The sequence below is a fragment of the Mustela putorius genome, unplaced genomic scaffold (genome assembly GCF_011764305.1).
Source record: "Mustela putorius furo isolate JIRA1106 unplaced genomic scaffold, ASM1176430v1.1 tig00003863_pilon_pilon_pilon, whole genome shotgun sequence".
NCBI classification, from domain to species: domain Eukaryota; kingdom Metazoa; phylum Chordata; class Mammalia; order Carnivora; family Mustelidae; genus Mustela; species Mustela putorius.
The window spans coordinates 22270827-22298695 of NW_025422015.1; the positions used below are offsets into that span (position 1 = coordinate 22270827).

A 27869-nucleotide genomic window follows, 5' to 3' on the forward strand; every position below is an offset into this window, starting at 1 on the left:
AAAGGATAATGGATAGTCCACAGAGTTAGAGATTTTGAGACCACTCTTACATTGATAGAATATAGAGAGAGAAGTTCAATAAAAATATAGAAGCCTTGAACACTAGCAACCAAATCCATCAAACTGACAATTATAAAACACTCCACCCTGGGCGCCTGGGTGGCTCAGTGGGTTAAGCCGCTGCCTTCGGCTCAGGTCATGATCTCAGGGTCCTGGGATCAAGTCCCACATCGGGCTCTCTGCTCGGCGGGGAGCCTGCTTCCCTCTCTCTCTCTCTCTCTGCGCCAGCCTCTCTACCTACCTGTGATCTCTCTCTGACAAATGGATAAATAAAATCTTTAAAAAAAAAACACTCCACCCAACAACCACAGGGCGCACATTCTTTTTAGTACACAGAAAACCTTTACAAAAGGAGATCATATTCTGAGCCATAAAACAAGTCTTGATGGAGTTAAAATTACCAGCTCATCCAATGCATGTTCCCAAACCACAGTGGAATCAAATGAGAAATCACTAACAGAAAGACACAGATATCTTGAAAGTCCCCAATTATTTAGAAGTTAAACAACACAATTCTAAATAATCCATGGAGTAAAGAAGAAATTAGAAAATATTCTGAACTGAATAAAAATTAAAACACATCAAACTTATAGACAGCTAAAACTGTACTTAGGGAAATTTATACCATTTTATGCTTAGATAAGAAAATAAGAAAGGTTAGTCTCAAATTGGTGATCAAAGCTGCCACATTAAAAACACAGGGAAAGAAAAGCAAATTAACCCCAGGTAAACAGAGAGAAAGAAATAATAAAGATAACAGTAGGATGAAATAAAAAAAAAAAAAAAAAACAAATACACAATAGTGAAAAAGCAAAAAAACCAAAGGCTGGCTCTTCGGGGGAAAAAAAAAAATCGATAAGATTGAGAACTCTACCCAAACTGATCAAGAACAAAAAACCAGAAGGTATGTATTACCAATATCAGGAATGGGTGAGAGAATACCACCATCAACTGTACAAACATTAAGAGGATAATAAGGAAATACTATGAACAATTTTATGACAACAGATGCAACAAACTAGATGGAATGAGCAAGTTCCTTAAAAGAAACAAACTACCTGTTGCATGGAGATCATATGATAGTTGTCTTTCTCTGCTTGACTTATTTCGCTAAGGAGAAGAATCAATGAAACAAGATGGGATTGGGAGGGAGACAAACCATAAGTGACTCTTAATCTCACAAAACAAACTGAAGGTTGCTGGGGGGAGGGGCGTTGGGAGAAGGGGGGTGGGGCTATGGACATTGGGGAGGGTATGTGCTTTGGTGAGTGCTGTGAAGTGTGTAAACCTGGTGATTCACAGACCTGTACCCCTGGGGATAAAAATATATTATATGTTTATAAAAAAATAAAAAAATTAACAATTAAAAAAAAGAAACAAATTACCTGATTGTTCAAGGAGAAACAGGTAAGTTAAATAGTTCTGTTAAAGAAATTGAAATTATAGTGAAAAAAAAAATCTTTTGGGGCTCATGGGTGGCTCAGTCAGTTAACTGTCTGCCTTTGGCTCAGGTCATGATGTCAGGACCCTGGGATCCAGTCCCAGATCTGGGGAGTCTCTGCTCAGTAGGGAGTCTGCTTGTCCCTCTTCCACTGTCCCTCCCCCGCTCATTCTCTCTCTCTCTCTCTCTCTCTCACAAATAAATAAAATCTTTCCAAAATATCTTTCAACAGATGGTCCCACTGTTGGTAAATTCTACCATGTATTTAAGGTAGAAATTTAACCAATTCACAAAATCTTCTGGAAAATAGGAGAAATAGAACAACTCCCAATCCATTCATTGATATCTAAGCCAGACACCGTGAGAAAAGAAAACTATAGGATACTACCTCTCACAGAGACACAAAAACCTTTGCAAAAATACTGCCATATCAAATATAGCAATGCATGGAAAAGATAATATATCAGAACTAAGAGAAGTTTATTCCAGAAATGCAAGATTGAGTTAACATTTGAAAATCAGTATAATTCACCATACTAACACACTAAATAGAGAAATACAATCATCTCAATATAGTCAGAAAAAGAATTTAACAATATTTAATACTCACTCATGATAAACATCATGATAAACACTCTTAGCAAACTAAAAGTAGAAGGAAATATTCTTAGGCTTAAAAGGGCTTCTATGAAAACCTATAGCAAAGTCATACTTACTGGTAAAATGCAATGATTTTCCCCTGAGGTCAGGCACAATATAAAAGATCTGCTCTCTCTAGTACTACTCAGTGTTCTACTACAGGTCGTGGCCAATGCAATCAGACAAAACAACAACAGAAACAAGTAAAAAGCCTCTTAACTGAAAAAGAAGTAGTAAAATTGTCTTCATTCTCAGTGTATATGATCATCTATCTAGAAATCCTAAAGAATCTACAAAATTATGTTCAGCAAGGTCATAGGATGCAAGGACTATATTTTTAAAAGTCAACTGTATTTCTATATACTAGCCACAAACAACTGAAAATTGAAAATTTTAAAAATATTTTTAATAGCATAAAATGTAAAACACTTAGGGATAATTCAACAAAATACACTTTATATACACCACAAAATTTCCTGAGAAAAATTAAGTAAGACCCGGGACACCTGGATGGCTCAGTTGGTTGGACAACTGCCTTTGGCTCAGGTCATGATCCTGGAGTCACAGGATCAAGTCCCGCATAGGCCTCCCAGCTCCATGGGGAGTCTGCTAATCTCTCTGACCTTCTCCTCGCTCATGCTCTCTCTCATTGTTTCTCTCAAATAAAAAAAATAAAATCTTTCAAAAAAAATTAAGACCCAAATAAAGGGAGAAACAAAATATACTCATTGATCAAAAGATAAAATAGTGTTCAGATGTCAACTCATCTTCTATTCTACAGATGCAAAGCTATATCAATCATAACCCCAACAGGATTTTTCAAAGAAATTGACAAAGTAATTCTAATGTATATGAAAATGTATCAGGAAGATATAAAAGATACTAGAATAGTCAAAACATTTTTTTTTAAAGAGCAAAGTTGGAAATCTTATATTACCTGATTTCAGACCTATTATGAAGCTATAGAAATAGAGACAGTGTGGGTATTGATATAAAGACAGATACATAGATTATGAAACAAAACAAAAATTCCAGAAATAGGCTCACAAACGTATGGCCAACTGATTTTCCACAAAGGTGACAAGATAATTCAACACAGAGAATAATATTTTCCAAAAAATGGTGCTGGGGGCTCCTGGGTGGCTCAGTGGGTTAAGGTCAGTTCAGGTCATGATGTCAAGATCCTGAGATGGAGCCCTGCTGGTCAGGCTCTCTGCTCAGTGTAGAGTCTGCTTTTCTCTCTCTCTCTCTCTCTGCCTCTCTCCAATCACCTCATGCTATCTCACTCTCTCTCAAATAAATAAAATGTTAAAAAAATGTGCTAGGACCATGGTATAGGCGTATGCTTTAAAAGAGAAACTTGCCCCTTATCTTACACTATATATAAAAATGAACTCATAATGAACCACAGAACTAATTTAAGAGCTAAAAGTACAAAGTTTCTAGAGGAAAATACAGAACTTTTTAAGTGACCTTGGATTAGGCAAAGATTCTTAAATAGGATCTCAAAAACAAAAATCTACCAAAAAAACAAAAGGGGGATAACTTGGACTTCATCAAAATGTAAAACCTTTTCTCTTCTTAAGACATCGTTAAGAGGAAAAAGGCAAACCACAGGATGGGAGAAAATCCTTGCAAGTTATAGCCATTAAAAAATGTGTATCCAGAATACAAAAAGAAGTCTCATAACTTAGTAAGAAGACAAAAAAAAATTTTAAATGGCCAAAAGAATTGAAGAGTTGTTTCATAAAAGATATACAGATGGACAATAAACATGTGAAAAATGAATAACGTCATTAGCCATCAGGGAAAGGCAAATTAAAATCATAAAGAGATACCATCACTCACCTGCTAAAATTAAAATTAAAGACTTAACACAGTAAGTGTTGGTGAGGATATAAAGCAACTGGAACTCCTTCCTGTTGGTGGAAATGCAAAAATAGCATAGCAGTTTGTAAAAACAGTTTGGAAATTTCTTTTTTAAAAAGTTATTATTATTTTATTTATTTATTTGAGAGAGAGAGCACAGATAGGGGGGCATCAGAGAGAGAGGAAGAAGCAGACTGCCCACAGAGCAGGGAGCCTGATGTGGGGCTCCATCCCAGGACCTGGGATCATGACCTGAGCTGAAGGCAGATGCTTAACCGACTGAGCCACCCAGGTGCTCCCAGTTTGGAAATTTCTGATAAAAATTGCTCTTATGAAAGTAGGCCATATTCTTGCCATGTAACCAGCAATCTCATTGCTAGATAGAAATGAAAATAAATGAAATGAAAGCATATGGTTACACAAAAACCTATATATAAATGTTTGTACTAGCTTTACTCCTAATTTCCCCAAAACCACCCAAATATATCCTTCAGCTGGTGAATGAACCAAGAGGCTGTGGTACAGCCACACAACAGAACAGTACTCAGCAATTAAAAGGAATGAATTCTGATACATCAGCAACACAGATGAATCTAAAATCCCTTACACTAAGTGAAAGAAGTCAGTCAGTAGACCTCATAATGTAGGATTTCACTTTCATGACATTCTGGAAAAGGCAAAACCATCAGTATTGAAACTTGCCAGGGGCTGGGGAGAGGGCAGGGGTTGACTTTAAATGGGCACTAGAGGACTAGGGGGATAAGGGAACACTTCCTGGTCTTGATCGTGGTAGTGGTTATATGACCCTACATGTTGATTTCAACTCCCCAAACTGTATACAACACACACAAAGAGTGAATTGTTATATGTCAATGACACTTCAATTTTAAACAACACTAAAGAGAGCAATTTCTTCCTCATGATGAGGGACAATGTCGGGGTCTACTGGGGTCACCATGTGGACTCGGCAATAAGGAAATCCCGGTGCCCTGTCCCTGTTGGCAGTTAGTACGTAGCTGGTAACATGAATGATTTCCTCAGCTCCTCTCTCTGCTCTAAGGTAAGGCATTTCCCCCGTACTACCTGAAATCTCTCATGGCTGCATGCCTCAGATTCTCCATTGCCTTCCTCCTGAATCATTTTTTTCTGTTGTGCTCAATATCAAAATTTGAAAAATAATTTCCAGTGTAATGAACAGGGGTGGTTTCTGAGCATGAATGAAACCCAAATCATTTTAATTTTCCCCTTCAGTATACACAACATGTATCATTTGGTCCAGTCTGCTCAGAGAGAACAAACTCATGTGGCAACCAGCTCCTGATTGACAAGTGATCACTGTCACTCTGTTGTTGACATCTGTATCCAAGGGACACAGGACACACTGTGGGTTGTTTTGTTCACTGATTTTGCCTTGTATTGTTTCTAAGCTGTTCCCTATCACAAAATGCTCTCTATTATATAGAGACCATGGACTTTTTTCTCCCTGAATTTTGATTCTTATATTGGAATGTAAGGAGTTCTCAATATCCCTATTTTGCTCAAGGACCACTATACATCATTTTGTGCAAAACTGATTGTGAAGTGCCATTTAAGCAGGAATAAAAGCATCAGAGATTTCAAACACAAGCCCTGATACAAAGGAGTATCAACAGAAGTATGGTTATCCCTGGATAGTGTATTCTTATGACAGGGAGGAAATAAACGGTAGTTTCAACCGTGTCAAAAGTATCATGATCTTGTCTGGCAGAAAAATAAGGGGGCTAGAAAATGAGCATTGCTTTAAATTGTAAAACTTACCATGTTCACGTAATTTTTTATCATCTTAATATTTAAGAGAGTTTTACATAAAACAGGGCCACCTGGGTGACTCAGTCCGTTGAGCATCCGACTCTTGGTTTTAGCTCAGGTCATGATCTCAAGGTCACGGAATCCAGCCCCATATCAGGCTCTGCACTCTGTGCAGAGTCTGCTTGAGATTCACTCTCTCCCTGCTATTCCCTCTAACCCTCACCCATCTCTCAAATAAATAAATAAAATCTTTTTAAAGAGAGCTTAGCATAAAACTTAAAAGCAGAAGGAGCTGGGATTGATTTTCCCTTGTTGGGCTGACACACCTGCCCTTGTTAACACATACGTCTCTTCTTGGGCTCATATACCAGGCTAGGAGTTGATTCAAGCAGGAATAAAGGCCGCTTTCCTGATCTAGACAGAACGTTCACCAAGGCAGATCAGCAGCATAAATGTTGCCCTGGATCTAATCTGGTGAAATAACTTGTAACTATAGATACCACTTTCCCTCTTTTACAACCAGTCAGGACACACCCGGATCAAAGGTCCCCCAGAGTGAGCAAATCCCCACTGGGCCTGTCAGGAATGCTTCCCTCCCTTCCTTCAGATAACCGCTTCACACTTTCCAAAGTGCTTTCAGAAACATTGTTGCATCTGATTCTCCAAGGAACCTCTTGAGGTAAAAGAAGTGCTATTCTTCCCAAATTACAAGCAAGAACAATGAGACACAAGAGGTTACACAAACTAAGATCATAGAGTAGAAGTGACAAAAATGTGATATTCTCACTCAGAATCAGGTAGATGAGTTCATCCAGGACAACCGCCCCCAGGCAGATTTCCCACAGCTCTCGGGCGCACTCACACCCCAGGGAAGGGATGGTACGCGGGAGAGAAACAGCACATAATTTAATGGTTGGTTAGTTGGAAGAAAAAACAAAAACAAAACCAAGAAATTTAGAAAATTTCACTCTCAGATTAAGATTTTGATACTAAAGAATGGATATTGATGAATGTGGCATTAATTCCTTCCTTCCACCTCCCATCCTTCCTTCCTCCTTCCTCTCATCTTCCCTTTCACACACGGTTCCATGAGCTCTGTCTATGTGTGATACGCCTTTGCTGCTATGAACACAGAAATTCCTCCAACACGGGCCCTGCCTTTAGGAGACCTGCCGTGGAGCAGCGGTAGAAGCACGTGTTCAGAGATAAAAAAGAGATGGTGAATGCTCACAAGGAAAGGTGTACAATATAGAGTGGAGACACGGAGTGCAGGCAATTCTAAATGGTGGAAAATATCACAAGAAAGGATGCCTGAGCTGGATCTTCGAAGCATTTCTCAGCAGGGCCAGGGAAGAAATGACATGACGGCGGGAGAAGTGGGAAATAAACCAGCTTGCTCAGGTAACTGCAGCACTTGGACGAACATAAAGTGACTGGTTAGTAGGAGGGAAGGAGAATGGTGAAGCCGGAAACGGACCCAGGGGAGACACTATGAAGACTCCTGCAGGGCATCCCATCATTTATTTCTACACAATTCATTTAGTCTTGTCTTTAAGGAATTCCTTATTTTAACCTATGAGGTATAATGTTAAAGATAATTAGATCTTTGCATTTCTGCTGATATTTAAAACTATAAACTTGGGTCTAAGAATGTCCCTATTATTTTATAGGAAAACAACAGCTATGCCACTAACCTACGATTACACTTTATTTTGTTTTAGGTTCAATGCAAATAACTAGCCCTTAGGTTCAGTGAGGCAAGGGCATCATAAATACTTCAATATGATAGAATTAAATAAATAATATTTTTTAAAATTATTCAACATATAGCTCCTTTTAACTCAGCTGCCTAATCCCAAACCAAACCCTTTTTGGATGAGACTGTAGAATGCATTTTATACTACAGGATTTTCAATCTGATTACTCAACAAGCTGGCACATAAGGTCACACACAGGTCAAATTGCCACTGTTTTTTTCCTTTGATGGCTTCCAAAACCTAGTTTTTAAAGTCTTACCGATAAAAATTCAGGTATACAAAACTATCTGGTCAGTGTATTTTGCTTGTAAATACTGACCAATCTGTGGACCCTATCTATCAGGTATTGTAAAAACAACAATAGTTGGTCAGAGAATATGTGATCCAAAAGAAAACTTGAAAATGATTGATCATTACAATAAAATTAGAGGAGTGCCTGGGTGGATCAGTCCGTTAAGCTTCTGATTCCTGATCTCAGCTCAGGTCTCGATCTCAGTGTTGTGAGTTGAAGTCCCACATTGGGCTCCATGCCCAGTGTGGACTCTACTTTAAAAAAAACTTTAAAAATAAAATAAAATAAATAAAATCAAGAGAAAATAATTATATATGCCATTATTCAGGGCATATAACAAAATGAATAAAAAAAACAGCATACTGGTGAGCACTGAGTTCTGAGCACTGGACCCTGTTTCTCCAACTGTGAAAGGGGCCAGGCATCCTGCTCTGCTGTCCCCACAGACTGTTGAGAGGCTCCGAGGGGACAGTGTGAATTCCTAAAGAGAGAGAGGTGCCAAGAAGCGATGTCTCCACTTATCCTCACCTCCTGACCAAGCCAGCCCTAGCCACCCCCACTTCCTCACACACGCCTTGCCTTACTGCCAACTTGTGTTCATTAAAATAGTCTCATTACTCATGTAAACAAACAAACAAACTGAAGCTTGGTGAATTCACGCATTTATTGCTTTAGCTTTAGGAAGAATGACTGAAGAAAGTAATTTAGGATATACTTTTCTTTTCTCAATGACCTATCACTATCAATTTACTAGAGGCTTCCAGAAAGCACTCAGATGAAAATGAAATGATTTTGGGGCGCCTGGGTGGCTCAGTGGGTTAAGCCGCTGCCTTCGGCTCAGGTCATGATCTCAGGGTCCTGGGATCGAGTCCCGCATCGGGCTCTCTGCTCAGCAGGGAGCCTGCTTCCCCCTCTCTCTCTGCCTGCTTCTCCATCTACTTGTGATTTCTCTCTGTCAAATAAATAAATAAATAAATCTTTAAAAAAAAAAAAAAAGAAAATGAAATGATTTTGAAGTTCTCTTTGGTGATATCTACTATTCATTAAAGTTCTTTGAGGGGCACCTCGATGGCTCAGTTGGTTAAGCCTCTGCCTTTGGCTCAGGTCATGATCTCAGGGTCCTGGGATCGAGTCCCACATCGGGCTCTCTGCTCAGCGGGAAGACAGCTTCTCCCTCTACCCCTCCCTCTGTGCTCATCTCTTCCTTTCTCTATCTCTCTCTCAAATAAATACATAAAATATTTTAAAGTTCTTTGAATATATGAATTCTTATAATAGGAAATTAAACTGGCATTTACACTTGTTGAATAATGCACTAATAGCATGTAAATGTAAATTAACTCATTTCTTGTGTCAGTTGATGTTTCTTTCCCAAGATCTTGATCTCCAAGTATGGAAGAACTCTTTCCAGCAAAAGAGTCTCAGGTCTGGGTAAGAAACCAGCCTACGGGTCCCAGGGTGGACAAAGAACAATCGGTGTCACACTGGGCTTCCTCACCAGGCTACCCCCATGGCAAGCCTGATGTCCCCGGGGAAAGCAGGGCACCAAAAACACAGTTAGAAGGAGGAGATCAGAGATGAGACTGGTCTTGTCCAGTGTTTTTCTCCGAAGAGTAAACCAGAGCCTGTCCTTCCTATAGCTGCTTAGAGTCTCTTCTCAGGAGCCTCAGAGGATGAGGAGCCATCCTCCTCGTCACCAGCTCCCTTGAAGACCTAGTGTCTGCGTCTGGGGTCCCAAGACTCTACATACCCACATTTTCATAACACCTAACATTACTTTACTTAGTTGTAACAATCCTATTTGTGGCACCTTTTAATACTAATAAGCCTATCTAATATTAAGTGCCTATTATGTGTCTGCCTTTTTTCCCCCACACATTTAAATCAAAAGCTTACTATTATTATCACTATTTTACCTATGAGGAAAACCAGGGGTCAGAAAAGCCAAGAGATTTGTCCAAGTCCATGCAACTAAATATGGCAAAGTCAGGACACTTTCGCCATCTCACAATGCTGCTCCTTATCTGATAATGGGAAATTATTCCATGATACTTCCTGTGATGTCTTTAGCACTGCAATGAGACTTCCAACTAGAAAACATTTATGATGCTTCCTGTTAAGCTATAGAGTCAGAATACCAGGACTAGAATCCTAGCTCCTCCATTTACTAGCTCTGTACCCCTGAAATCTGCTTAACCCTTCCGAGGTTCACTTTCTTTATCTACGAACCAGGGATAACAGTAGTTCTATCCCATAGGACTGTTGTGAAAATTAAGTAAGATAACAATACAAAGCACTCAGTACAGTATCCCGTTGTAGTAAGAATTCAATACAACTAGCTATTCTTACTGTTTTAAGTGAAAGCTTTCAACTTACAAGGTTACAAGGCTATTTGTTAATGATCCCCTTGCTATACATTTCTGTAAGCAAATATGATATGAGTAAGCCACTCACTTTATAGAGTATGTTCCTTAAAACAATGTTGGAGTGATTGCAAAAAAGAAATTTATGCATTGTTCTTTAGAGCTTGCATCTACGTTCTTCAACTGAATGACACTCCTTCTCAGGTACAAAGAAGAACTACTGCTAATTAGTCTTGCATATGAACCCTTCAGCAGACATAGGAACAGATCGCAGCTGAGAGTCAAAATCCTTCACCCTCTGAGTCTTGTTTTCCTAGTAGGGCCCTTCCATCCCTTGAGCCACATGCTTCTTTCCATCATTTGTCTGTTCGTCATCCAATCTCAAGAAGATGTGAGATAATTAGTGGCAAAAAATATATCCAGTAAAAAGTACACTATAAGTAAAAAGTAAAATCGACACCAAGAAAAAACACAAGTTATAACAGCAAGTAAAGAACAGAGGGAAGTGTAGATCACAGAAGTGCAGGTCATGAGATCCATGAGTTGGATTCTGCGCTTCTCAATGTTTAGAATGAAGGGGGATGCACGGTGGTTCTCCTTGTCAAGAACTAAAGAGCACACCATGGTTCTTTCAGGCTCCGTGACTGACTGTGCCACTGCTAACCACCCCCACAGGGTTCCAGGCCACATCCATTTTATAATAATTGGCCCAAATCCTTTCTTCATTTATCACCCACCATTTCTGATAAGAGCACCCACTTCACTTCTCCCCTTCAGTTAACTGCTCATCTCATATTCCACATGACTCCAGCGAGGCTACTGGTCTACCGGAGCAACACTGGTCCATATTGTGCCCTGCGTAAATTTTTTGAAGTGCTTTCTCCTCAAAACACTTCATTTCTATCTCTTAAAAATTTTTCTTTCACAATATACAGCATTTACTGGTATATAAAAGTACTTCATACCATAATACATAAATTATAGTCTTTAATATGTATAGTACCCTTCAGGGTTGTATAGTTTACAACCTGTAACTTCCTTCAGAAACCCATTCTGCTCAAAAGCGGACAGGTAAAAATGTTCCCAAGGGCAACTAGAAGTCATCTCCACCACAGAATGAAGTCTGGGAGGTTGAGAACACAGATGCTGCTGGAGGAGACGGAGGGCTGACCATGCCTGTCAGTCAGCTTCAAGGTCAACTCTACCCTTCTTCTTGTTTGTGTATGAGCCAGTAAGTTCTCCCTTTTAATAAAAAAAAAAAAGAGAATAAATTTGCCTTGATGTCTATGACTTCCTGGCATCTAACCTCTAACTGCTTGACTCTTTTGACTGTCCTTTTCTATTTCTGTTCTGACTGACTGATCCCAGATCCTTTTAAGGATTCCTCAGACTTTTCAGAACATTCCACAGACTGGCCTGGCCGCCTGGCACCTGAGCCTTTGGTTCCCTTTAATTTCCAAAGCCATGGAGAGCATTGCTTATCATTCCAAACACTAACCTCTGCCTGGCTGCAGGTGTAACCCCCACCGTCTAATTCACTGCTTGTCCCTCTATCAAGTGTTCACAGTGAACATCATTAATTTGGAATGAGAGAACTAGAGACGTCAAAATCATATGTCAATTATATCTCAATAAAACTGGAAAAAAGGAGACATATTCACCAAAAAAATCATAGTGTAAGTAAGATTGGTAACACTGCAGAACACATACTTAAACTTTAAAAGAGAAATTATTTTTAAAGGATTTCATAAACTGTTTATGAATTAGTTTTAAAAAATTTTTTTCTAAGTTTACTAAATTGATCCAGGTGATGGATTTCCTTAGAAACATCTTAACAATTTGTTTGATTACTACTACCTATTTTTAAAATGTATTTTTAAAATAGTCACATATCTGCATAATTTATAAATACTTGTGGTATATTATACATCATTATTTAATATGATTATTATTCTTGTCCCCAAAGAAATAAGGACCACAAATTGACAAACTGAATGCTTATCTTGGAACAATGAAAATAGAAGATAATGTTAAAACACAGGCAACCACTGTGTGCCAGTTACTGAACGACTGCCTCTCAGCTCTGAACCCACCTTCCTTATTCAACTTTACGATACTGGACTCAGCAAACAGATTCTCCTTTGCCACCTACATATATGCATGCTATGCATAGTCCCTCCAAGGTTGTACAGTCTACAACCCGTACCTTCCACAGCTTTTATACATGGTTCTTCCAAGAAGGTCCAGAGGGACAATGGACAGTTATACAAGGGGGAAAGGAACCTTCCCTTGGCTGTTTGCTCACTGTTCCCATGGGGTTGCCCCAGCTATGGCTTGTCCCCCTGCTGGCAGCCACTCCTTCCAGTTGCTTCCAGTTTTCATTTATTTCCTCTCTCCTGGAATCAGCCTCCCTGCCTTCCTCAGAAATAAAGGCAAAGCAGGCCAGTGTTCCCTCCTTCAAGGCCAGCACCCTAGCCTTGCAGGGCCTGGCTGTGTGCTCAAAGGTACCTCCTGGGAGACAGCAGCCCCTCCTCCAAGGCCTGAGGCTCAGCTCCCTAGGGTCCCTCCCCCAAGTGACCCTAGCCTGAAAGTCACTACCTATGTTTTCCTTCAGTATTGCCTTTTACTCTTTATTCCTCCAAAATTTGTTTACTTAATCCCCTACGTTAAATTCTCTCTGTTAAAATGACCAGTGTATTTGCTGGACTGGATCCTAACTGACACAACTGTTTCTGTCTCTTCGCCCGACAGCGTGGTATTTACAGAGGACTAACACACGAACGATAAGAGCAAACAGCACCAAGTCTGGAGCAGCTGTAAGGCTAATTTTTTTTTAAGAAAAACTGCATATTTCATGAACTTGCTTCCCCATAAAACAATTTATTATGCCTTTGAATTTAATATTCAAATTTCATATAGTTTTATGGATACATTTTTAGGTTCTATGAAACCTACAAACCTGTAAATCTAATTTTACATAGCAGATTAAGTAATGTAGAGTGTACAGTACACAGTAGTGGTACACAATAGCATCACAATGAATTGTTATCTTAAATTTCCCATACCCATATTAGAGAAAATTAACATAGCATCTAAATTTGGACAAAATTTTTTCATAAAAATTTCATTTATAAAGACAATAGGCAATGCACCTTCACTTGTTGTCTCTAGGATTTATTGATACCAACTGCTCAAAGTTACTACTGAATTCAATATTTAATGTTGTGTATAGGTAATATAAAAACACATCTAGATAAGAACCCAAAGTTGCATATTACATTTCAACTTTAGTATTCATTTATTTATTTATTTGAGAGAGAGTAAGAAAGTATGGGGAGTGGGTGGGGAGGGGCAGAGGGAGAATCCTAAGCAGGCTCCACGCTCAGCAAGAGCCAATGCAGGGACTGATCTCAAAAATCACAGAGTTCAAGGCTTATCTGACTGAGCCACCCAGGTGCCCTTACTTTTCTTTTAAGGCAAGTGTCCTGATCCTAAAGAAATGAGTTTAAAATAGTCATTTAATGGGTATTATAAAAAAATAACAAAGAAACATACATTTTTTTTCACCAAAACTTTGATCCTCCATTTAAGATGGCTTTAAATTAATAATTATTAATTCAAGGGTGCTGGATGGTACAGCTAGTTAAACATCTGACACTTGATTTCAGCTTGGGTTGTGATCTCAGTGTTGGGAGACTGAGCCCCTGTGGACCTCTGCGCTCAGCACAGTCTGCTTGAGATTCTCTCTCCCTGTCCCTCTGCCCCTTCCACTTGTGTTCTCTCTCTCTCAAATAAATAAATATATAAATATATCTTTCAAAAAAGGATTTCCTAATGCAAAATCTGACTATGATAATTTCTCTGTGTTTTTGGACTCCATTTCAGTATTTTCATTATTTAAAACCAGAGTTACTGCTAAGTTGACCCTTGAGCAACATGGGTATGAACTGAGCAGATCTAGCTTATATGCAGATTTTTTTTTCCCATAAATATATATACTGTACTGTAAGTATATTTTCCTTATGATTTTGTTAATAACATTTCCTTTTCTCTAGCTTATGTTATTATAAGAATACAGTTTATAATGCATATAATATACAAACTATGTGTTAATCAACTGTTTATATTATCAGTAAGGATTCTGGAAACAATAGGCTATTAGTAGTTAAGTTTTTTGGGAGTCAAAAACTATATACAGGGGCACCTGTGTGGCTCAGTGGGTTAAGCCACTGCCTTCAGCTCAGGTCATGATCCCAGGGTTCTGGGATCGAGCCCCATATCAGGCTCTCTGCTCAGCGGGAAGCCTGCTTCCCCCTCTCTCTCTGCCTGCTTCTCTGCCTACTTGTGATCTCTCTGTCAAATAAATAAATAAAATCTCAAAAAAACCCAACTATATACAGATCTTTGCACAAGGGGTCACCACTCCTAACCCCTGTGTTGTTCAAAGGTCAACTTATGAGCGTTAGAATCCTCCTGTTTATTTTTAAATTCTTCCTATGTTTATATATTTGCATATGTATTTGTGTAGAGATACACATCTATAAATATACATAGCTGTATCAGAAAAAAAAAACTAGAGTTATTCCGAACATAATTAAAATACTAGTGGGTTTTATATATCTAAAATCACCAAAAGAAAATGTGTGAGAACATACACCCACTGTCCTAATTCTGCCCTGCTGAAACCATAATAATTCCTTTCCTTCCATGTTAAAGAGTCCTCCAAATATTTCAAGACAACTAGTTCATCTGCCTTCTTTCCTCCTAGCTCAGCAGCCATAGTCCCTCAGCCTTCCTCTTAGGATGTGGTTTCCAGGCTCTTCACCAACCTGGCCTCCCTCCTCAGGACACACTCCCACGTTTCAGAATGCAACTGGTACAGATCTAGAGAGAAGGTCTTAGATGAACAGATCATCTGCTTGCCATTTTATTAGCTATCATAAACATCAGTCAAAACTCTGAACAAGCTGAGCTTCACAGCTAACTTGAGCTGAATGTTTTAAATGCTTGGAAAGTGTGAATTTTATTTTTGCTCTAACAGTCAGATGTAAGACATCACAGTGAAACTTGCAGTAATTTACATGGCATATGTCAACACCAATATTCTAACCACAAGACAAAGGAGAGGTGGTAGGGAGGGGTTATAGGATCATGTAAAAAAGTGGGTCACCATTTTCCATTGGATCCCTTCTTCATTACCAACTTCATTACCAACTAGGTGGCTCTCTCTCTTGTGGGAATGTGAAACCTTCTCTCCATCTACTCCAAGCATCCTGTTTTCATGGCACTTTCTCTCAGGCGCTACAATTTCTCTTTCTCTGTCTCTCTGTCTGTCTGTCTGTCTCTCTCTCTCTCTCTCTCTATATATATATATTAAGCTTACAAATGTACTTGAATAAACTCACAAGTTTTGGGGGCAGTATGTAGAAACAAAATTATAAACTTCAAATAATAAGTTTTTGACTCAGCCTTTAGGAAAATTAACATTCTTTATATCCCAGTTTCCACAGACTTTAAGCTAAAACTATGCTTGCTCTTTTTATCTTCATCATACAGTTTTTGTCTATGACTACTTCCTAAGAGCAGAGAACTTGACTATATAATGGAAAGGCTGGTTTTAATAATTCCAAGTCCTGTTAACTTGTACCTCTGGCAGTATAAATGTTTGTCATAGGAAACTTTATTTTCTAAAATGTTTTTTTTTGTAGGAATGGTGTTTGCCTGCGTCAAGCTGTAACCACTGCCTGTGACAGGGGTTGGAGGCAACCCCTACTCTCAGCGGCAATTAACTCGTTCTCCCTGGACTTGGCAGACACTGCCATGTAACTTCCCTGGTATGGAAGGGTTGTGACTTTGCTTGTTTGACCGAGAACACCAAGACTTTTTATCTTGGCTTTTTCCACTCAGGCCACAATAAACACTGGGATCCAACAAACGTCTTTTTAAAAAGTCATGAAAATTAAAAAGAAATCCTCCAGCATAAGAAATAACACAGAGAACATGGGGAGATGGAGAGGAGAAGGGAGTTGGGGGAAATCGGAGAGGGAGACGAACCATGAGAGACCGTGGACTCTGAGAAACAAACAGAGGGTTTTGGAGGGGTAGGGGTGGGAGGATGGGTGAGCCTAGTGATGGGTATTATGGAGGGCACATGTTGCATGGAGCACTGGGCTTGGTACATAAATAATGAATGAATATGTGGTGCATAAACAACGAATTCTAGAACACTGAAGAGAAACTAAAAAAAAATTAATTAATTAAAAAAAAAAAAAACTAAAAAAAAAAGAAATCCTCCAACAACAGGGACCACGTATCATCATTGCACCTTCCCTAACACCTGGCTCAGAGCTTTGAAAATGTATGGTGCTTAACAATATTAGTTGAAGTGGATGGAATTACTCTTCATAACAGCTCTTATTTGAAGCTAAATCTCATTGCCATTAAAATATAACATGAAAGTTCAGAAGAAATCAGAGTTTTTACTTCTTCTTCTTTTTGAGTTTTATTTCTTCACCAGATTTGTAAATATTTTTTCCAGAATGGGTCTACTCTTATAGATACAGAGTGTCCTCTATAATAGTATCTGAAGTCTCTTGGTTGAAGGTGACAGAAATTTAACTCAAGCAAGTTTAAGCAAAGAAAGAGGAGGATGTAATGCTTCATGCTCTAATGAAGAAGGCCTTCATCATAGCAGAACTCAGAGGCTCAAATGTTATCATGAGGACTGGCTCTTTCTCTTTCTCTGGCCTCCTTCCTTCTTGCTGGTTTCATTCTCAGGAAGACTCCCACTGACTCCCTACCATTTAGCAATCTTGTGTTTACATCTTTTCCACTCACTACCCAAAAGGAAGACAGACCTTCTCTCAAGTCTTAGGGAAGACTCCCAGTGGACTCTGTTTGGACCACACATCTTTCCTAAAACAGAGATTTAGGCATCCTGATGGACAGACCCCAATGAGAAGGCAAGGGAGTGTCCCAAGGGAAAAAATGCCACACCGATAAGTCTACTCAACAATTCAAGGCTTGAAATTATAAGTCCTTTTTTTCTCCTTCTGGGCATGACAGAAATAAAACCATGGTTCTGCCAAGCTGACTTCTAAAATGACTATAATTATACAGTATACTCTCATTTGTTACAGAGAAATGATATTTACTGGGTCTATTACATGCCAACGACAGTGTCAGACATTTTTATATATGTTAGCTTATTTAATTCTCATAATGTGTAGATATTTAAGACAAAGGTACAGAGGCTGAGAGAGGTTACATAGCAGATTTTAGAACCAAAGATGTAAGCTGAGTCTATCTGCCCTCAAAATCCCTTTGTTTTCAGCACTGAGAGTTTCAGGGCTCTTTTGGGTTTCTTTACTGTGAGTATCAGAAATTTGCGGATAAAAGCTGAAAGACCTACATATTAGGCAAGGCCAACTTAATTAAAAGGAAGGCAATTATCTATAGAAAGTGATTTATCAGATGCCCTGAAAGAGTTTTACTAGTTGCCTGAAATTTCTCCGCTAGAGATTATTTTGGACTTAGTCATTACTGCTGCTTAATTTATTTTATTATTTTACTACAAATACTTCCCAAGAGCACTTGGGATAATGAGCCTTGCTCAAATGCAAATGACCCAGGAAGGGGTAATACAGGAAGCATTCTTCTATTCGCCAAAACCTTTATGTACATCAGATTCTCCAGTCCTTTTTCCCTTGGCCCTCACCCAGGAAGGAAGACATAGGGACAGGCCACATCACACTGCTCAACAGGACATCTGGGCAGAGCTCACAGCAGCCAGTGATGCACCAGAGGCTGGGAAAAATTCTACAACCTCTGTACTCCCAATGAAAATTACTCAGCATTGATCAGACAATCGAGGAAAACTGTAAAGAGGTCTGATAACAGTAACAAAAAGCAATACAGTTACTAGATAGCCTATGAATTAGCAAAGGGAATTTGCACTAATTTTCCTCCACTTAATTTTAGAAACATAAACCTCTTGGGTAGACATTATTTAGTAAAGGAAAAATCTAATCTTTAGTGACTGTGGTTAAATGCTTTCTATCACACACCCCATTACTGGTGCCGCCACAGTATTACCCACAGGAATCTTACACAAAATGGAGTCTCTGGTTACACAGAGCACGGTTGGCTTCACTGTGCTTTCCTGCTTCAGAAAGGGGGCAGGGGAGTCCCAGGCTACTCCCAGCTCTTGGTCCCCCAGCACCTCTGGACAAATGTATCCGAGAACTCCTCCAAACTTCCCCCTCTTAACTGGGGCAGTTAGGAAGCATTTATTTTTTAACTGTTTCTCTTCATAAGCAGTTTTCTGAATGATCTACCTGGTACAGTACCTGACACACAGGAAGTGTTCAGTAAGTTAAAAAGAAGAAAGGGGGACAGAAGAAGGAGGGAGGGAGAGCAAGAAGAAGAAAGAGCTGCATTCTCTCTATCATATTTCTTTCTTTGAGTCTTAGTTTGAAGGGACAAATGGGGAGAAGCTCGGTAAACTTTCAAGATCATGGTAGTTCAAGCCCTGCTTCTTAAAAATGAGGAAGCAAGGCCCACAGAGGCTGGTAATTTCCCCAGTGTCAGACTGTTAAGAGCAGAGCTGAGTTTCTCGCCCACTTCTCCTTATGCCCAGTCCTGTGCTCTTTCTATAGCAAAAACTTCATGCCAAGAGACAGGCCATATGTTTTCAACAGGCAGCAGCAGAACGGGAGTTCCACTGTGTCCCTGTGTCCAAAAGCATTTTTACAGGCCAGGAAGGAGGGTGAACATTGTTGTCCGCTGGTGGCAGTTTCCCTATCACACACTTCCTGGGACACCTGCTGGAACATCTCAGTGAGAACATATTAAAATCCAAAGTTCTTTATAGGTTATGGTATTAACCAGAATCGTTCCAAGTTCTGTCCTCTGTCTCAGACAGACTCCCATTCCCGCATACTTGTAACAGAAAATGTGTCTCATTCTCTTCACTATCTCTTCACTAACAAACATTTAGAACACGCCTCCTTTTGGTAACACACTATGTTAGCCTCTGAAGCTATGAAGAGAGGTCTAGAACATGGGTCCTGCATGTGCAGCACTTGAAATCTGTGAGGAGATAGAATGCACGTAGGAAAGAGAACCTCAAAGTCGGTGTATCTAAGTACAAATGAGAGGAGCAAAGGATAAAGTTACAGGATTTCCAGGAAGCTTCCAGCGGATTAGAAAAATCTAAATTTTGAGTGTAACTAAACAATATCCACCATGGTAATTAAGGTTCAAAAATATTAGTCACCAGACATGAAATTAACAATGTTTATCTCAATTCATATATTAATGTTGTAGCACCAAATTCCAAATCATCAGAAAGAAACCATCTTGAGATTGGCTCATATTTATGAAACAAATACTTCTGGTAACTCATGTCAAACAAAAAACTATATTGAGAAATATTTCATATATAAAAGTAAAATATGTATGTATTGTTAAAACACACATTTATAACCTTCCAACAAACAAAAGTCCAGGGCTGGATGGCTTCACTGGTGAACTCTACTAGACATTCCAAGAACATTTAATACCTATCTTTCTCAAAGTCTTCCAAAAAATCGAGGAGCAGGGAAAGCTTACAAACTCATTTTATGAGGTCAGCATTACCGTGAGGCTAAAACCAGACAAGGACACCATAAAAACAGAAAATTACAGGCCAATATCCCTGATGAACATAGATGCAAAAATCTACAACAGAGTATTAGCAAACGGAATTCAACAATCCATTAAAAGGATCATCTATCAACATTAAGTGAGATTTATTTCAGGGATGCAAGGATGGTTCAACATCAAATAATGTGACATTAATGAAACGAAAGGTAAAAATCATATGATCATCTCAGTAGATGCAGAAAAAGCATTTGGCAAAATTCAACATCCATTTATGATAAAAACTGGGTATAAAGGAAATATACCTCAACATAATAAAGACGATATATGACAAACTCACAAGACTAGGATGCCAACTCTACAGTTTTGGAAGTCCTAGCCATAGCAATCAGACAAGACATAAAGAAGAAATAAATGGTATCCAATTTGCTAAGAAAAGACTGAAACTGTCACTGTTTAACAGATGACACAACATTATATAGAGAAAAAACAAAAATGGATACCCCAAACTGTTAAAACTAATAAATGAATTCAATAAAGTTACAGTATACAAAATTCAAATACAACAATCTGTTGCATTTCTATACACTGGTAACAAACTATTAGAAAGAGAAATCAAGAAAAAAATCTCATTATAATTAGATTAAAAAAACCCCTAAAAATAAACTGAACTAAGAAGGTGAAAGACCTGTATGTACAGTGAAAACTCTAAGATGTTGATGAAAACAACAACAACAACTGAAAGCAATACAAATAAATGTAAAGATATTCCACAGTCGTGGACTGAAAGAATTATTATTGTTAAAATGTCCACACTATCCAAAGAAATTTATGGATTCAATGCAATCCTTATAAAAATTCCAAGGGCATTTCTCACAAACTAGAACAAATCATCTAATTCTAATAAGTATATGAACCACAAAATACCCCAAATAGCCAAAGTAATCTTGGGAAAAAAGAACAAAGTTAGAGGTATCACACATCCTGATTTCAAACTAGACTACAAAGCTATGGTAATAAAAACCATATGATATTGCCATGAAAGCAGACACACAGATTAACAGAACAGAACACAGTAGAAACAAACCCATGCATATGTGGTCAATTAATTTATGACAAAGGAGGCAAGAACATACAATAAAGAAAGGACAGTATCGTCAATAAATGGTGTTGAGAAATTGGACAGTGACATGCAAAGGAAAAAAGAGAACCACTATCTTGCACCATATACAAAAATTACCTCAAAATGAATTAGACTCGAATGTGAGACCTAAAGCCATAAAACTCCTAGAAGAAACCTTAAGTGGTAAGCTCCTTGACAATTACATTAGTGATGTGGTTTTGGGTTTGACTCCAAAGGCCAGGACAAAAAAAATAAATAAAGAAAGAAATGGGACTATATCAAACTTAAAAAGCCTCTAAAAAAGAGAAAAGAAAAGAAAACAAGCTTCTGCACAGTCAACAAAATTAAAAGGCAATCTACTGAATGGGTGAAGATATTTGCCAATTACATATACCATAGGGGTTAATATCCAAAATATATAAAGAACTCATACAATTCAATAATAACAACAAAATCTTTTTAAAAATGGGTAAAGGATCTAAATAGACACTCTTCCAAAGAAGGCACACAGATGGCCAATAAGCATTTGAAAGATGTTTAACATCACTAATCATCAGGAGGAAGCAAATCAAAACCAAAATGAGATATCACTTCATACTTGCCAAACTAGCTATTACCAAAGAGACAAGAAATAACAAGTTTTGGTAAGGGTGTGAAGTATGAGGTTTCCTCAGAAAATTAAAAATAGAATTATCGTCTGATCCAGCAATTCCACTTCTGAGTATCTAACAAAATATATAAAAACACAAATTTGATAAAATACATGAATGTTTATGTTCACTGAAGCATTATTTATAATAGTCAAGCTTTAGAAACAACCTGAGTATCTGCTGATGATGAAAAGATAAAGAAAATGTGGAACACACACACACACACACACACACACGGAATACTACTTAGCCACAAAAAAGAACAAAACAGTACCATTTGCAACACCATGGACAGCCCTTGAGGGTGTTACACCATGTGAAATAAACCACACAGAGAAAGATAAATACTGCTGATTTCCCTTACACGTGGAAGCTAAAACCAACCAACAAAACAAAACCCAGACTCAACAGATACAGAGAACAGACTGACTGGTGGTTGCCAGAGAGGAGGGGATGGGGAAGTAAAATGGGTGAAGGGTACCAATAGGTACCAAACTCCACCAATAAAATAAACAGCATGAGGAATCCATTCAATAATACTGTGTTAACTTTGTCTGATGACAAATGGTAACTAGACTTAACAGTAGTTATGATCCCAAAGTACACACATGTCAAATCCCTATGCTGTACACACGAAATTAACATGCTTTGTATGTCAGTTATACTTCAATAAAAAGACACATACTTGGAAAATTAAAATCTGGGTCTTACAGAAATACACCCTATTTTATTTTCAGCATCACAAAATATCAGGGTTAGAAAGTAACCAAGTTACCAGTGTATCCATTCATTAGCTGTTCCATTCACCCTTACACACCCCTAGTTATGGCTTCTCATCCTATGCTTGAAAACCTCCAGTGACAGTAACCTGACTAGCTGACGAGGCAGTCTAGTTCATCTTTGGACACTTCTCTATTTCATACCACATAAAAGCAATGTACTTCCAAATGGGAAAATTTGCAAAAGGGGAAGAGCCAGTGGAATGTTTTCTAATTCATTACAGAGGTCTCTGTCTTTCGTTATTAAGTTTTCTTTTGAGGTCTACTTCATGAGACTGTTGAAGTACATGGTCAGTAAGCCTGTGCAGTAACATTCCTGTTCCTAGACATTCCCTCCAGAAAGCTCACTATGAGATATTAGATAATCCAAAGAAAACAAATTCTATGTAAGAATCCACCAAGAAATACTAGATTGACAGTATCTACAATATCTGTTAATCCTACAATATCTACAGTAATGTTTCACACTAAGTATGTTCCTGTGTAGCAATAGAAAGAGTTTTAACTTGCAATAAATGCACTTATTAATCTTGCAAGAAACATGCATTTATTATCAGCATGTTCTACTTATTGTGGCCCCAAAGCATACAGCTCAAGAAAATGCTTATAGCTGGGATTTAAACAAAAAGGGTGTAGTTGCTTTGTGTGGCATTAACTGAGAAGCCATGATGGGTTCTACTCTATTTGACAATTCACCCCATTAACAAGATTTCTGGCTATGCATGAAGTTAACTTTTCACAAAAACGTAGGGCCCTTGCACAACTAGTTGATTAAACAATCATCTTGTTTGCGATCAACAGATTAAAATAGTAACACTGACAAATGAATGAAATGGGAATACTTTCCATCTACCACCACCACCAAGGCTCAAAGCAGGATACAGCAGCAGTGGGAGGGGACAAGGAGTTACTAAATCTTACCACTTGGCCAGCTGGGTATATCCTGTCTGTATCTCTGCAGGACGGTAGAGGACGGGCTTTCCAACTCACCTGTGTTTTGAGAATGACATCCACAAATTTAAACTCTCACCCAAACCTGTTGTGCTCCCTAATTTGAGCCACTCTGAGGAGGTATATCCCCGAGCCATCATCCCTTACAGCAGAATTGAAGGGTGCAGGCCCTCGCATTTTCGGACTCTGCCTCTAGTCGGTCCCCACTGAGCATGTGGCTCAGCGCAGCCTAACTAGGCTGCTAGGTGGGGGTGCAACGATGGACAAGACCCGGGGTTACTGTACAACCCAGCAGCAGGATCAGAAGAATGCTGGGCCCTCCCAAGCGTCTCCTGTGGATTCTTTTACCTGTAACCAACACAACTTACAGACTGCCTATCTATAGCTAGTGCTCATTTACACATTTCTTGAGGCATGGCCAGTGAATTCTCTGCCACTTTTTTCTCAAGTCCCCTTTGTAAGTGCTGTTGACATGTGTTACCAGCAGTGTTACAGCACCTGGCAGAGCCGCCCTTCTTTCGACCCTCTGGTAGCAGAGAAATTAAACACAGCATTCGGAAAACAGCTGATGGATGTGTGATGGAGTGTGGAGCAGACTGTGAGTAGGAAAACAGGGAAACAACGTCAAAATCAAAGACAATCGCAAGAATGGTGAGGGGACAGGGGTAGGTGAGCAGCCAGTGGGGGTGGAGGAGAAGAAAGGGGGACGGATGCACAGATTCCAACCTTCATTTGCACTTCTGAACTAGAGCTTCCCTTTAGACACAGTGTAATGCTTTCAATTCTTTTTAAAATTTTTGGAACTTGAGGAAATAACCCCCAAAGGCAGTCTATATGACTCCCTATCAACTAACACGAAGAAGCACTGTGCACAAAACACAAGAATTTGCACCCCACAATCCCAGATAAAGAAAAACAGAGAAGAGCAAATTTCTCAATGAGGGGAACCCTGACTTCTGTCAGCACCAAGAAGACTGCTGACACACGAGGAAGGAGGGAAGCAGGAGAGAAGGAAAGCCAGGGTTCCAGGGGAAAACGGGGAGCAGTAGAACGGCAAGTGGTGAAGGGTCAGGAGGGAGAAGGGGGAGAGTTACCATCCCTACTTCTGTCCGTCCAGCTAGAGATGCTGTCCAAGCGATGACTCAATCAACCAAAACCCTTGGCAATTATAAATCAATCATCCTGACAAATACCCGAAAAGTTTCAGGCTGCCAAAGTAATGTCGATGCTCATTGTTAAAAAAAAGTAAATAAATAAAATAAAATAAAAATGAACAATCCTGCTGTAAACTCACCTCAGGCTTTGAACTCAGAGTCATCTGAATTGTACACTATCGTTTTCACAAGTAAAGCTGAGAGCACAGTTATTGGCTCTTGTTAATAATCAAATGCTCCAAAGTCTCCCAACATTTATTCCCAAGCACTCCCCGAAGATTTCTTATAAAAACTGCCTTATTTCCCAAGGGAACAGGTATAGGATGTGTGTTAGTTTTTTAAAAAACCTGCCCCTGGCCAGTTTCCTGAAGAACCGGCAGCAGAAAATATAAGCCAGATGTGGACTCTTCGGTATCTGAAGCAGATATCATGAGATTCCAGAGACCGATTAAAATTTATTTAAAGAAAGCCCTGATGTGACAGAAATATGACTTCAAATTTAGTAAGTAGGACTATAAACATTTTATGGAAAAAGCATGAAAAACTCAGTATTGGGGGGCCACTAGTGTAAGGCCAGTTCTATTCAGCATACAAATTAAAATGCTAGTCCTGTCTTTAACAAAGCCAAAATGTAAGTGAATACACAGAATCCAGGGAGGAAAAGAATTTCATGCAAGTGTCATCAGTTTGAGTTCTGTTTTCCCAACCATAAGCAGATGCTGAATCTGCCTGGCATCGGCTGAAAAATATGCATGAGGTTTTCACTGGGAAGCAAGGCAGCGTCCCCTGTGTGGAGAGCTGTCTTACAGGTACACCTGAGTCCCCTCTGTGGAGAACAAAGCAGAGGACACGTGAAAATATCTGCAAATGTGTAATATACGTCATTTCAGAGCCGGCTTGACTTCTCTGTGTGTTATTTTCGAGCCCTGCTCTGAAAATATCCCAATTTCAGAGAAGAAAGATGAAGTCTGGTTCATACCACATAGCAAATTGCATGCAGTGATTTAAAGAAAGTCAAAACTAAACTCTGACTCTAGATAGTGGGATAAGAAGGAGCTATAGGATTAGCAATAGACGAAAATCAAAAATAAGTTTTTAGGATTTTGTATTTTTAACATAGCTTATTTATTGAGTTGCTGTACTTTCCCCAGTTAATTATTAACCACATACCTACCAATTCTTTTAAGAAATGCACAGGAAAATCACAGCTCATTCTTCTCTTATCGTTCCCATAAGAAAAAAAAAAAAAAAACCCAAAACTAGCCCTGGAAGACAACCACACAAGCACTTAGGACCTGTACGGTACAATCACACTTACTGATTTTTTCCTCATCTCTTGAGAAAGGAAAGCAGCAAAGCTGGCCCATGGCACTGGTGCTGTCTTTCCTTCCTGGTGCTCTTCTCCCCGGGCACCCCAAATAGAAACTGCAGTTTACACCGCGGTCTGTGAGCACACCCTGCCTATTCCACTCAGAGCACGAAGAGCCAATGCACAGCCAGCAGAGAGAAAGGAGAAGGGAACTCGCGGCGGTGAGCAGAAAGGCTCCACCTCCCAGCCCTCCAGCCAGAGGCAACTGCACTGGGACCAGCGTTCGGGGAGAGAAGTAGCCATATGCTCGCCCAGTTCTCACACAGCTGAGAGCTCCCGGCCTCTGCTCCCTGCCAGGGGCACAGCCCAGGGAACTGTGTGTCTTCAAGAAAGATAATCAGGCACAAACCACAAGGAGTGGTCCTCGCTCCTGCAGACAAATATAGTAATTACACAGAGAAATTCAGAGGAAAAAAAAAAATCCCTACATTTTCTGCCTGCTACTTAAAGAGGAAGAGCTTTCTTTTACCCCAGGAGATTTGGGGTTCTTTGTTTTATGAATAAGGAAGCTGACGTGGCAGAACACTGAAAAAGCAGCTTGAATGAAGTACCACTAATGATCCACGAGCCGCACCAACTGTAGGAATGACAGGGAAAGTGGGGAACAGTCCTGCTGTCAGCACTTTACAGTGTAGCTTTTAGAGTTAAATGTCTGCTTTCTGAAACACTCCTGTGTTCTTCTAGTAAATCAATACTATGAATTTTGAAATCAGAGCATCAAGTATGTCGTTAGCCCAGAAAATTCCCCAAATCTAGAAGCACCACTGAGAAAAAGAGCAGAGATAAAAGCACCTTTCAGAATAAATCCAAGGGGTGGGTAAGCCAATTCAGGGACAGCACAACAACTAATTTTAAAATACAATATTTGAACTTCATGACAGGAGATAAATGACTGAGTAACAGCTCCAAATCTGTTCCCTTAGAGAACAGCCTTACTTTATGACGCCACAGGAATGAAAGACAAACACCCTCCAAATTCCTGTGGTGCTCTACTTCCTAGCAAGGCACACACACACCAATTAACCAAGACGTGGAAGGGTGATCGTGAAAACCTTCTGTGGTTCTGGATGCAGGATGCCTGCCTGCATTCTCTCTGAACAAGAAGATAATGCAGTTTGGAAAAATAAAAGCTGTCCATTTTTTTTATGTTAAACATTATTTTGTGCATTAAAGAAATATTTGTAGTTAACACTCTTCATTGAAAAAAACGAGTAAGTCCTAGCATTCCTAATCACCAACGTCGATGTTGCCATAAAACCTTTAGAAAAAGAAAGCCAGAGGTTTGAATCCCAGATCTGCCAGGTATTAGCAGTTCTGAAATCATGACCTCTTTGTCAGAGTTTGGGTTAACCTCCTCTGTAAGACCTGAAAATCAGGTTAAGTTCATTATTAAGTTTTTAACTTGTTGTTGCAAAGCAGATAGTGTTTGAGAGGAAGGAAAGAGGCAGAGAACAGATTACTATAGCTGTTTGCACCTCCGTCTTTCAGCACCAGCCAGGAATCTCTCCACCTCCTGTTGCAATCTCCTGCCTCTGGGCTGCCATCTTGAGTTACTGCTTATACATGTGGACTCGGAGCCAAAAGGCTCCTCCCTGACATGCAGCACTCAGGGGACAGTATGCTGTAATGAACCCTACACCAGCTTCACTTTATTAATTCTTACTAGCACTACTTCTAACAACATGCAATTAAGAATATCAGTTACAGTATCTACCTTGGGATATCCTACAGTCTAAGGGGAAATATATATATAATATCAGAGATACATATGTGTAATGGCCAAGATTTTTTTTTTCATAAGCATTAAGAATGAACCAACCAGGGGTGCCTGTGTGGCTCAGTGGGTTAAGCCTCCGCCTTCGGCTCAGGTCATGATCTCAGGACTCTCTGTTCAGCGGGGAGCCTGCTTTCCCCCTTCCCCTCTGCCTGCCTCTCTGCCTCTTTGTGATCTCTCTCTCTCTCTGTGTCAAATAAATAAACAAAACCCTAAAA

The 27869-nt window shown here is 39.3% G+C and overlaps 1 protein-coding gene across 4 annotated transcripts in view; it reads right to left on the bottom strand.

Annotated features, from left to right (window-relative positions):
• AKAP7 (A-kinase anchoring protein 7) overlaps nt 1-27869 on the bottom strand; it is a 170837-nt gene that overhangs the window by 13944 nt on the left and 129024 nt on the right. Inside the window, exons 1-2 of one of the 4 annotated variants that reach the window (XM_004740204.3) lie at nt 25827-27684; nt 23325-23393 (exon numbers count right to left, since the gene is read on the bottom strand). The exons of 1 other annotated variant lie outside the window; for it this stretch is intronic. In XM_004740204.3, the coding sequence (XP_004740261.1) occupies nt 23325-23393; nt 25827-25875 (118 nt within the window). In that variant the 5' untranslated portion in view covers nt 25876-27684. Of the gene's footprint in view, nt 1-23324; nt 23394-25826; nt 27685-27869 lie in introns of those variants that run through there. 2 more of the 4 variants (XM_045066355.1, XM_045066356.1) reach the window with 2 other exon arrangements.